The following is a 12,901-nucleotide window of genomic DNA, read 5'->3' as shown; positions in this document are numbered from 1 at the left end:
CATATGATCTCCCTGATATGAGGACATGGAGAAGCAACATGGGGGGTTGGGGGATAGGAGAAGAATAAATGAAACAAGATGGGATTGGGAGGGAGACAAACCATAAATGACTCTTAATCTCACAAACCAAACTGGGGGTTGCTGGGGGGAGGTGGGACTGGGAGAGGGGGAGGGGGCTATGGACATTGGGGAGGGTATGTGTTATCGTGAGTGCTGTGAAGTGTGTAAACCTGGCGATTCACAGACCTGTATCCCTGGGGATAAAAATACATTATATGTTTATTAAAAAAAAAAATTTGGAAGGGGAGGCGAACCATAAGAGACTATGGACTCTGAAAAACAACCTGAGGGTTTTGAAGGGTCAGGGGTGGGAGGCTGGGGGAACAGGTGGTGGGTAATGGGGAGGGCACATTTTGCATGGAGCACTGGGTGTTGTGCAAAAACAATGAATACTGTTATGCTGAAAAAATAAATAAAATGGGAAAAAAAAAGTAAAATTCCCCTTCTATACATTTTTATTTCCTTCCTCTTCCTTCTATATGCCCATCAGCAAGATTAGAGGAAGGATTTTGGAGGACAGAAAGATCTCAGAGTTCTGTCTGTACCACTTACTAGCTCTGTCTCTCTAGCCAGTTGCTCAAGAGATGAGACACTTGAGGACACCATGTAAGTGATTAGCTGGAAGTGCCTGTACTGAATAATAAACCGAATAAGACTCTTAAGACGCTGATAAATAAGAGGAAAACAGACCTCAAAATAAGAGGATTTGATTGTATTTGAAGAACTGTCGCAGTAGGAGGGAGGGCAAGAAATTAAGTTACCTGGAAGATATTAGGAGAGAATGTGTTATCGGAGCCTGCGGGTTAAGTCTGAGTAGTCCTTGCTGATACAGTCAGGAGTGAGAGCATCAGAATGAAAAGTTGCAGTGGAACATGGTCATGGGAGCTGCTGTGAGAAAATGTCAGTGATGTGAGAGAATGCAGTTTTGGGTGAGCTTTAACGCAGAACATATCCAGAATGTGTGGTGTTGGGGAGTGGGTGTGAAAGGAGCTTGTGACCTGGGAATGCAGACCCTCACTGGCTGTGTATGGATTTGTGACCAGCGATGACAGGACAAAAAGAGGTAGATGGTGGCATATTCCAGTTGTGTTTCAGAAGTAATGGTGTGTTGGTGGGGGTGCCATAACAATGTTTTATGGGTTGAGGTATGGGTGAGTTTGGGGAGAGAAGGCATGGTAGGGTTGCCAGTCTTAGGAGTCTGGTCTGTGCTAGGTGATAGATGAACTCTACCTCATTTCATCCATACCGCAGTTCTCTGGGGGTGATTCTGATCTCCTCTCTTCAGGAGAGTCAGCTGAGGCTCGGAGAGATGAATTGCCTTCATTTCTTATGGCTCATAAGTGGTGGGACTGGGGGTAACTTTGGGAAAGTGGAAGAAAGCTACACTGATCTGCATTAGAGGAATGTTTTTATGACAGTAGTACAGGGGCCAGTAAGTACTGAGCCTAACACTGGGGCTTTCACCATGTGTTTGTGGAATTCATCTATATTTTTATAGGCATTTCATTTTCTAATTTTTTCCTATCAGTCCTGTTACTCATATTTTTCTATCAGTCCTGTTACTCATATTTACTCATATTTTTTAATTAACTTTAGCTCTTTTTAATTAACATATGTATTATTTCAGGAGTACAGGCCTGTGATTTATCAGTCTTACACAACACTCAGGGCTTACCACAACACCTACCCTCCCCAATGTCCATCCAGCCACTCCATCTCCGCCCCCACAGCAACCCTCAGTTTGTTTCCTGAGTTTGAGTCTCTTATGCTTTTTCTTTAAGGATTTATTTTTATTTTAGTGTGCAGTGGGGGTGGGGAGCGGAGGGAGAGGAACAGAGCCTTAAGCAGACTCTACACTGAGCGTGGAGCCCTACATGGGGCTCCGTCTCCCAAACCTGATCACCTGAGCAGAAACCAAGAGTCAGACCCTCAACTGACTGTACCACTCAGGTGTTCCACTCATATTCTTCTGATTGTTTTTTTTCTCACTGAAGCCTGAATATTGATCCATAAGCAAGATGACAGATGGGTCGTCATCTTCCTTCTTTCATGATTTTGGACTGCTGTTGTATTTGGAGGAGCTAAACAAAGAGGAATTGAATAAATTCAAGTTACTTTTAAAGAATGAGACCGTGGAGCCCAGGGACTGCCAGATACCCTGGGCGGAGGTGAAGAAGGCCAAGCGAAAGGACCTGGCTAATTTGATGAAAAAATATTATCCGGGGGAGCAAGCCTGGAATGTGGCTCTCAAAATCTTTGGCAAGATGAACCTGAAGGATCTGTGTGAGAGAGCAACAGCAGAGATCAACTGTGAGTGATGCTGGGGACCGATCTGGGGCTGGGGGACAGATATGCTTCCTGAGGCCCATCAGTAAGGTTCTATGAAAGGGATTTGGGGATTACACTATTGTTGGATCATTTGAGAAACCCTGAGGAGACAGGAGGGTTCTGAGTACTATTACTCAGTCTGGCTCCTTAGCTGGGGGTAATTCATCCATCTTGTAGTTAGAATGATTAAAGGAATTGAATAATAAGAATTGTCCCATCTAGGGGCGCCTGGGTGGCTCAGTGGGTTAAGCCTCTGCCTTCGGCTCAGGTCATGATCCCAGGGTCCAGGTATCGAGTCCCACATCGGGCTCTCTGCTCAGTAGGGAGCCTGCTTCCCTCTCACTCTCTCTGCCTGCCTCTCTGCCTACTTATGATCTGTCTGTGAAACAAATAAATAAAATCTTTAAAAAAAAAAAAAGAATTGTCCCATCTAGTGTTCCTTTGCCTAAACTGCAAATAGTCATAGGCTGCATTAAATTTTAAATAACTTAGAATAGGATTTAAAATCTTTGCTAAAGTATGAGGAATGGGCAAAATATTAAGGGGCATAAGCCGTGTTGATTTTTTTTGTCATTCCTAAGTATGAAATATTACAGACCTCAAAACTTTCTTGTATTCTTTACCAAGGCCTTACAGCTACAAATTTGTATTCATTATTTCCCAGGAGCCTAACCATATTCCTGGGAGGTCCAGGTAGACAGGAAACAGACTTAGACTAGAGTGACAGGATGGTGGGAGGGCCTGGCAAGAGGTCCTGCTTCAGTGCTGTTGACACCACATCACTTTTCCCTTAGCTAAGCTGTGGAGTCTGAGGCTCTCTTGGTTCCCATTTTCTTAAGCCCAGATGTCATAGAATTGGACCAGCAAGGACCATTCTAGCCCCTGTTCTAGCTATCACTAAAGCTCCCCTTGTCTTTGGTAAATCTCATGATCCTGTTGGAACCTGTCACAGGGACAACCCAGACCATGGGGCCAGAGGATGCCAGGACACAGGAGGAACAAGATGGTCAGGAGACAGTGCAGGGTGAGTAGATGTGTCCTCTGTTTTCAGATTTGGAAGTAAGTGTACTCTGAATCCCCTTTACCTATTCCACCCACCCCCTCCCCCCCATGGTAACTCAGTTTGTTCTCTATAGTTAAGAGTCTGTTTCTTGGTTTTCCTTTTTTTTTTTCTTTTTCCATTTATTTTGTTTCTTAAATTCCACATAGGAGTGAAACCATGTGGTTGTCTCTCTGACTTATTTCACTTAGCATTATATTCTCTAGCTCCATCCATGTTGTTGCAAATGACCATTCTTCTTATGGCTGAGTAATATTCCGTTGTATACATACACCACTTATCTATCCATTCATCTATCAATCAACATTTGGGGGCTTCTATGTCCGGCAGTTGTAAGTACTGTTACAATAAGCTTAGGGATGCACATATCTTTTTGAATTAGTGTTTTCTATTCTTTGGGTAAATACCCAGTGGTGGAATTACAAAAATTTTAATTTTTGGAGGAACCTGTATACTGTTTTCCATTGTGGCTGCACCAGTTTGCATTCCCACCAACAGTGCATGAAGGTTTCTTTTTCTCCATATCCTCAGCAATACCTGTTGTTTCCTGTGTTGTTAATTTGAGCCATTCTGACTGGTGTGGAGTGATAACTCAGTATAGTTTTGATTTGCATTTCCCTGATGATGAGCGATGTTGAACATCTTTTCTTGTATCTGTTGGCCATCTGTAGGTCTTCTTTGGAGAGATGTTCATGATTTCCCATTTAAAAAAACTCAGTGGGTTAAGTCTCCGCCTTCAGCTCAGGTCATGATCTCAGGGTCCTGGGATCGAGCCCCACATTGGGCTCTCTGCTCAGCGGGGAGTCTGCTTCCCTATCTCTCTTCTGCCTCTCTGCCTACTTGTGCTCGCTATCTGTCAAATAAATTTTAAAAAAAAAATCTTAAAAAAAAAATTTTTTTAAGATTTTATTTATTTATTTGACAGAGATCACAAGTAGGCAGAGAGGTAGGCATGGGGGGCGGGAAGCAGGCTCCCCACTAAGCAGAGAGCCTGATATGGGGCTCTATCCCAGGACTCTGAGACCATGACCTGAGCCGAAGGCAGAGGCTTAACCCACTGAGCCACCCAGGTGCCCCCCAATTTTTTTTTAAAGATTTTTTTTATTTATTTGAAAGACAGAACTCACAAGTAGGTGGAGAGGCAGGCAGAGAGAGAGAGAGGAGGAAGCAGGCTCCCCGCTGAACAGAGAGCCCAACGCGGGGCTCGATCCCAGGACCCTGGGATCATGACCTGAGCCAAAGGCAGAGGCTTTAACCCACTGAGCCACCCAGGTGCCCCCCCAAAATTTTTTATTAATATATAATGTATTATTTGCCCCAGGGGTACAGGTCTGTGAACCATCAGGTTTAAACATTTCACAGCACATACCCTCCCCAAAATCCATAACCTAGCCACCCTATCCCTGCCCCCCACCTCCCAGCAACCCTCAATTTGTTTTGTGAGATTAAGAGTCTCTTATGGTTTGTCTCCCTTCCAATCCCACCTTGTTTCATTTTTCCATCCCTGCTCCTCACAACCCCAGACATTGCCTCTCAAATTCCTCATATCAGGGAGATCATGTGATAATTGTCTTTCTCTGATTGACTTATTTCACTCAGTGTAATACCCTCAAGTTCCATCCATGTTGTTGCAAATGGCAAGATTTCATTTCTTTTGAGGGCTGCATAGTATTCCTGTGTGTGTGTGTGTGTGTGTGTGTGTGTGTGTGTGTGTGTGTACCACATCTTCTTTATCCATTCATCTGTTGGTGGACATCTAGGTTCTTTCCATAGTTTGGCTATTGTGGACATTGCTGCTATAAACATTGGGGTGCATGTGCCTCTTCAGATCACTATATCTATATCTTTAGGGTAAATACCCAGTAATGTGATTGCTGGGTCATAGGGTAGCTCTATTTTCAACTTTTTGAGGAACCTCCATGCTGTTTTCCAGAGTGGCTGCACCAGCTTGCATTCCCACCAACAGCGTAGGAGGGTTCCCCTCTCTCCACGCACGTCCTTGCCAGCATCTGTCATTTCCTGACTTGTTAATTTTAGCCATTCTGACTGGCATGAGTTAGTATCCCATTGTGGTTTTGATTTGTATTTCCCTGATGCTGAGTGATGTGGAGCACTTTTTCATGTACATGTCTTCCCATTTTTAACTGGATTATTTTTTTGATGTCTAGTTGTAGGCGTCCTTTTTTTTTTTTTTAAATGTTAAGTAATCTCTACACCAACATGGGGCTTGATCTTACAACCAAGACTCAGTCGCATGCTCCATAGACTGAGTCAGCCAGGTGCCCTGAGTTGTAGAAGTTCTCTATATAGTTTGGATACTAACCCTTTGTCAGATACATCCTTTGCAAATATCTTCTCCCATTCAATAGGTTGTGTGTTAGTTTTGTTGATTTGTTTCCTTTGCTCTGCAGAAGATTTTTATATTCTTGCAGTCCCAGTAGTTTATTTTTGCTTTTTGTTTCCCATGCCTGAGGAGACATATCTAGAAAAGGGAATACTTTTCTTTTCTGGTTTTTTTTTTAAAAATATTCTTCAGGCTATGCTTCAATGTTCATTTCTATTAATGTTTTACTATAAAGTAGATTATTTTGATCTGTGGATTCATATGTATCTTCAGGTCCTCCATATAGTCCTCTTTTTTCCCTTTAGAGGAAAAGTACAAAGAAAAAATTTCTTTTTTTTCTTGTTTTATTTAAATTCAAGTTAACATACAGTGTACTATTAGTTTCAGGGGGAGAAATTAGTGATTTATCAGTCGCATATAACCCCAGTACTCATTACCTCAAGTGCCCTCCTTATTGTCCTTCACCCAATTATCCCATCACCCCAAATCCACCTCCCCTCTAGCAACTCTCAGTTTGTTTTCTAGAGTCCAGCATCTCTTACAGTTTGTCTCCCTCTCAGTTTTCATATTTTTCCTTCCCTTCCCTTGTGCTCATCTGGTTGTTTGTTTTTTTTTTTAAGATTTTTTATTTATTTGACAGAGAGAACACAGGTGGAGAGGCAGGCAGAGAGAGAGAGGGGGAAGCAGGTTCCCCGCTGAGCAGAGAGCCCGATGCGGGGCTCAATTCCAGGACCCTGAGACCATGACCTGAGCCGAAGGCAGAGGCTTTAACCCACTGAGCCACCCAGGTGCCCCTGTTTTGTTTTTTAAATTTCACATATGAGTGAAATCATATGGTATTTGTATTAAGAGAACATATTTCTAGAGTGAATCTAATTTTTACTTTCTACTACAAAGTCATCCTTCTGCATGTTCAGTTTTGTTTTTTCAGTTTCGTATGCAGGTTTTCTGTTTGTTTTACTTACGTTCTTATTTAAACCAGCTGTACTTGGGGTGCCTAGGTGGTTCAGTCAGTTGAACATCTGCCTTCAGCTCAGGTCATGACCCTCAGTCCTGGGATCAAGGCCCACATCCGGCTCCTTGCTGAGCAGGAAGCCTGATTCTCCCCTGCCTGCCATTCCCCCCTGCTTGTGTTTGCTCTCTCTCTGTATTTCCCTCTCTCTGTCAAATAAATTAAAAATTTTATTAAAAAAATAAACCAGGTGCACTTTGATTTGAGCCGAGTAAAGTGTTCTTAACACTGTAATTTTGTAATTCATAGAATTTGCCTTGATCATGTGTATCTTTGTTTTTGTTTTTTGGGTTTTTTTTTTGTTTTTCCCTGCTATATTCTGACTTAGGTGATGGAACAGAATACAGAATCCAAATAAAGGAAAAATTTTGTATCATGTGGGATAAGAAGTCTTTGTTTGGAGAACCTGAAGATTTCCATCTTGGAGTTGCTCAGGAAGATAGAGAACTGTTGGAACATCTATTTGACGTGGATGTGAAAACCGGTGAGCAGCCCCGTACTGTCGTGCTCCAGGGGGCTGCTGGAGTTGGGAAAACAACCTTGGTGAGAAAAGCAATAGTAGATTGGGCCCAGGGCAATCTTTATCAGCAGAGGTTTAGCTATGTTTTTTATTTCAATGCAAGAGAAATCAACCAGTTGAGAGAACAAAGCTTTGTTCAAATGGTATCAAAGGACTGGCCTAGCAGGGAAGGTCCTATTGAAAGGATAATGTCCGAGCCAAGTAGTCTCCTTTTTATTATTGATAGTTTTGATGAACTGAACTTTGCCTTTGAAGAACCTGAGTTTGTGCTATGTGAAGATTGGACCCAGGTACACCCAGTATCCTTCCTTATGAGTAGTCTGCTGAGGAAAGTGATGCTCCCTGAGTCATCTTTATTGGTGACAACGAGACCTACAGCTTGTAAGAAACTAAAGCCTTTGTTGAAGAACCAGCGTTCTGTAGAGCTGCTGGGTATGTCCAAGGGTGCAAGAAAGGAGTATATTTATCAGTTTTTTGAAGACAAGAAGAGGGCCTTCCAGGTATTCAACTCACTAAGAAGCAATGAGATGCTTTTCAGCATGTGCAAAGTACCCCTGGTGTGCTGGGCCATCTGCACCTGTCTGGAGCAGCAGATGGCGATCGGTGGTGATGTCTCATTAACCTGCAAAACAACCACCACTCTGTTCACCTGCTATATCTCTAGCTTCTTTGCACCAGTAGATGGAAGCTGTACTAGTCTACCCAACCAAACCCAACTGAGGAGACTGTGCCACTTGGCTGCCAAAGGAGTGTGGACTCTGACATCTGTGTTCTACAGGGAAGATCTCCGAAAGCATGGGTTAACGAAATCAGATGTGTCGATTTTCCTGGACAGGAATATTCTTCAAAAGGACATGGAGTATGAAAATTGCTATATGTTCACCCACCTGCATGTTCAGGAGTTTCTTGCAGCTATGTTCTATATATTGAAAGACAACTGGGAGACCAGGGACCGTTCCCAGTCATTTGAAGATGTGAAACTATTGCTTGAAGCCAAAAGTGGTCAAGATCCCCATTTGATGCAGATGAAATGCTTTTTGTTTGGCCTTTTGAATGAAGATCTAGTGAAACAACTGGAGACAACTTTGAACTGTACAATGTTGCTGGAGATAAAAGGGAAGATCCTTCAGTGGCTGGAGATCCTGGGGAAGACTGAACATTTTCCAACACAGTTAGAATTTCTGGAGTTGTTTCTCTGTCTGTATGAGACTCAAGATGAAGCATTTATAAGCCAGGCAATGAGATCTTTCCAAAAGGCTGTTATTGATGTTTGTGGGAAAGTCCACTTGCTTGTGTCTTCATTCTGCCTTAAACACTGCCAATGCTTACGGGCCATTAAACTGTCTGTAACTGTGTCATGTGAGAAGATGTTAAACTCAAGCCACCCAGCTGCACTTTGGTAAGTGGGGAGATGCCCTGTCCGGGGAGTGATGGAAGGAAATTTCATCAGAGAGATGGGAGGGGACTTGTTTAGCTGAGGTCCCAGAGTCAGGATTACCTTCTGAGTTGCCCCACCTTGAGGCAAGGAGGCCAAACACCAAAACCCCTATTGACCAATCGTGGCTACTGGTGGGAAAAGGACAAAAACTTGCCTGAAATGACTGTCTTGGCCTGAGGGCAATCTCAAGAAAGGGACGTGGCTGACAGCGATTACCTGGCAACCCTCTTAACAACTAGAAATAATCTTTAGTCCTCAGGGAGACATGTGACCTAGCACAAAGTTGGATCCACTATGGAACATTTATTTAACTTTTAAAAGAATGCACTCCAGAAGGACTAGAGACCAGGAATTTCTTGCTGAAGCTAGTTGACACAGGGCATCTGTCTGGGCTCTGTTGCTCTGTAAGCTACCAACCTAGCTCACCTTCCCCATTGCCTAGACAGCGGTCAGCCTTTGCTTTGTAGTTCATGAAAGGTCTCAGCCCTTTAACACCTAACAGGAGAGTCTGATTTGGATAAGAAATAGTAGGAGCTGAATGAATATTTTGAAAAAATCAATGAATCGTTAGCATTTGATGCCTATTTTACCTTCTTCCCTTCCATGAGTTCCTGTTCTGACTCTATCCCTCTATGTCTAAGGGAAGAATTGAATTATGGGATTAGCTCTAGATTTAACTGAAATTGAGGGCTTACTATGTGACATATAGTTATATAGCACATGAGATATTTAACCAATTATCCAATTTGATGCTGGTCAAAAGCATATCTCTATTTTTGGGATTACAAAACTACGATTCACAGTAGTTTGCCTAGAAAGTGAGTGTACCATTATTGATTCAAGCACACATCCGACAGTAGCTAGCATCTGCTTGACACATGCCCAACAGTCTTCTGAGTCTCAACTCAATGCATCTCTCAACAATCCCAGGAAGATGCTGTTATTTCCATTTTACTAGTAAAAACCCTGAGGTACCAAGAAGATATCAACTTGACTGAGGTCAAACTGATTGTTAAGTCCTTGGTTTTCCAACTTGACCCATGTTGCCTCACCACCATTACGTACAATTGCAGAACCATGTCTCTTATAAGGACCTACATATTTCTCTTCTGCTGTGGAAATATGTAGGAAATATGTAGGTCCTTATAAGAGACATGGTTCTGCAATTGTACGGGAGTAAAATTGTAGGCTGGGATGCTGTGATCTTTACTGTCCTTGGGATATTGTAAATAATCTCGTCTGTTTTCTCAATTCTGACTTAGTGGTTCTGATCAGAGCTGTGATTTGGACCCAGTGCATTAGAATGTATTCTATGCCTAATAATATTAGGAAGGCATTCTGGCCATTATATTGCTAGTCCTCATGCTGCCTTCCCCTCACCTGTGCCCTAGTGTTACCTAATATTAGAGCTGGCATTGCTGCTAAATTAAGTCTGAGAACCCAGTGCTTTAAGAGGTACATTACAGTTGGGTCATTGTATTCTATAATATAACAATGTTGTAAATTTAACAGTGTCTCTCTTATTCACCATTATATCCTATGGCATTTCTGCATAGTAAGCACTTAAATGTTTGAATGATTTATTGCCTACTTTTGTCAAATTTAAGACCTCAGGTGATGTAGAGACAGCACTCTGCCATGTTATTCAATCCAAGGTAAGTAAGATATGGAAGAGTCAGTATTTGTTGAGTAGTGACGGAGATCAGGATATGCCACCCCTAAATATGCCACTTTTCCATAAGAAGTATTTTTTTAAGAGCTTATTTATTTCTTTGTCAGAGAGAGAGAGTGCGAGCGAGCACAAGCAGGCAGAGTGGCAGGCAAAGGCAGAGAGAGAAGCAGGCTCCCCACTGAGCAAGGAGCCTGATGTGGGACTTGATCCTAGGACCCTGAGATCATGACCTGAGCCAAAGGCAGTGGCTTAACCAACTGAGCCACTCAGGCATCCCCATAAGAAGTATCTTGAGCTGAAGGCATATGAGTTCCTGAAACGCCTCACCTGCCTAGAAGCAGAGCCTCCAAAAAGAACTCAACTGTCTTAAATCCCCTCCCTGGAAGCAATTTCTCTACTTTCTTCTTGGAGACAGAAGTTGACCCCATAACCAGACACTGCCATAAACTATCATGTCTCATCTGTTTTCTTTAGGGTACATTTATCTTTCCAACAAGTCATTTGTTTTTCCACAAGTGACTTCCCCCCCCCTGCCTTTTTCCTGCTAAATTAGCTATATAAACTCCAAATTCTACCTACCCCTTTAAGTTACTCTTCACTAATTTCACCCATGTGTATCCACAATGCACATGCTAATATAACTGGGATGCTGTTCTCTTATTAATCTGTTGTTTGTCAGTCCAATTTACAGGGCCCCTCTAGAAGCTAGGAGGGCACAAGGAAAAGGATTCTTCTTCCCTCTCCTACGGCAGCTGTTTGTGTAAAGCAACATGCTAGATTTTTATATATTTTAATATGAATAAGGGCAGTTACCAGTTGTAAGCATTTACAGTGGAAAACATTTCCCAAGCGTTTTCTATACATTGTCCTACTGAATCTTCACAGTAATCCTAAGAAATAGATACCATTATTTTCATTGTTCAAGGATAGCAGTGGAGACACACATAAGTTAGTAGTACTGCCAGAATCACCGATGTTAGTGAATGGCAGAGTTGGAGCTCAGGACTGTTTTGTTCCAGAGCTGATGCTTATAAGGCTATCCTGTTTTGCTCCTTATTAACCTTTGTTTATAATGAGCTTATTGAAAGTATGCCTAATACTTACAAATCTACAGAGTGTTTTTGTGTGTGCACTTAACTTATCTATTAGATCCTCACAATCCCATGAAGGGAGATGGAATTCCCATTTCACAGATGAAGAAAGCTCAAAGTTCAGAGCACTGATGTGACTTACCTAAATTCAGGTGTCTAGTACACTGGAGAACTGCAGCTCGTAACCTGTGGTTCTTAACCTCCACCCCTGTGCCTGGATCTCTACCCACTACTCCTATACTTACTCTTTGTGGCCTTAGATTATTTTTCTTCTTGATACTGGCTTTTTGGATATTTGAAGACCTCCGTCATCCTTCCTAAGTCTCGTCCTCCAAAACAAAGTCTCTCTAGTGTAACTTTGTGTGTTGAAGGGGTGAGGGAGTTTTTGAGCAAACAAAACCTCCTGGAGTGCCAAGAGGAAGACTGTTGTGGGGACTATGCCCATGCCAGGCCGGCAATGATACACTCGCCATTTCCAGAATAGCTTACTTCCACCTGATAACATCTTCTGAGATTTGCATGGGCTGAAAGAGCTACACCTGTCTTGGTTTTTTTTTTTTTTTCTTGATTGTTTAGGCAAAGGGATGGTGGTCATATTACTCATTGCTGGCAAGATCTCTGTTCTGTGCTTCGTACAAATGAGCACTTGAGAGAACTGGAACTGTGTCATAGCAACCTCGGTGAATTAGCCATGAAGACTTTTTATCAAGAACTGAGGCACCCAAACTGTAAACTACAAAAACTATTGTAAGTGTGGCATGAGAACACTTTGTGGAGTTATTTCAACTTCTTTCTTTGTCCCACCTCCTGCTGCTACTTATTAGGTAGATCCAGTAATAAACTTAAAATCCACTGTGTAAAATACTCTAAGAACACCACAGTGGAAACCTCTGAGGATGTGGGGGCATAACTAGCTTCTCCTGGGAAAGATTGCATGGAGTGTAGCAGCTGTTGACATGTGGGTTTTGAGGCTTGATAAGGAATTTCCTAGATGAAGAACAACAAAGAGATAAGGCATTCTAGGCAGCTCAATAGCAATTTCAAAGGTGAGTTCTGGAGCATACTGTTTTATTTTTCTATTGAGTAGTTTACTTTTAATAAAATACACAGATATGTCTGGGTTTTTTTTGTTTTGTTTGTTTGTTTTGATGATTGTGTACACCTAGTGACCAGTATTCAAAATAAGATAGAAAACACTTCACCTCTGAAGTTTCCTTCTACCCACTTCTGTTCATTTTCTTACCCTATGCAGTCTCAGGAACAACCCCTTTCTAACCTTTTATCGCTATAGGTTAGCTTGTTCTGTTCCTGTAAATGATTGAGATTGTTTCATATGGTCGGTATGTACTTGTAGTGTCAGTATTCTTTTGCTCAAC

The 12,901-nt window shown here is 42.2% G+C and overlaps 1 protein-coding gene across 1 annotated transcript in view; it reads left to right on the top strand.

The window, feature by feature from the left end:
- Nucleotides 1–2,078: 2,078 nt before the first annotated feature.
- Nucleotides 2,079–12,901, top strand: part of NLRP14 (NLR family pyrin domain containing 14) — a 45,479-nt gene continuing 34,656 nt past the window's right edge. Inside the window, exons 1-4 of the mRNA XM_046015871.1 lie at nucleotides 2,079–2,370; nucleotides 3,341–3,412; nucleotides 7,133–8,723; nucleotides 12,108–12,272. Coding sequence (XP_045871827.1) covers nucleotides 2,079–2,370; nucleotides 3,341–3,412; nucleotides 7,133–8,723; nucleotides 12,108–12,272 — 2,120 coding nt within the window. The remainder of the gene's footprint in view (nucleotides 2,371–3,340; nucleotides 3,413–7,132; nucleotides 8,724–12,107; nucleotides 12,273–12,901) is intronic.

Source organism: Meles meles, chromosome 8, assembly GCF_922984935.1.
Source record: "Meles meles chromosome 8, mMelMel3.1 paternal haplotype, whole genome shotgun sequence".
Taxonomy (NCBI): Eukaryota; Metazoa; Chordata; class Mammalia; order Carnivora; family Mustelidae; genus Meles; species Meles meles.
Note: the sequence above shows the minus strand (reverse complement) of the source record. Positions and strands in the feature narration are given on the sequence as shown.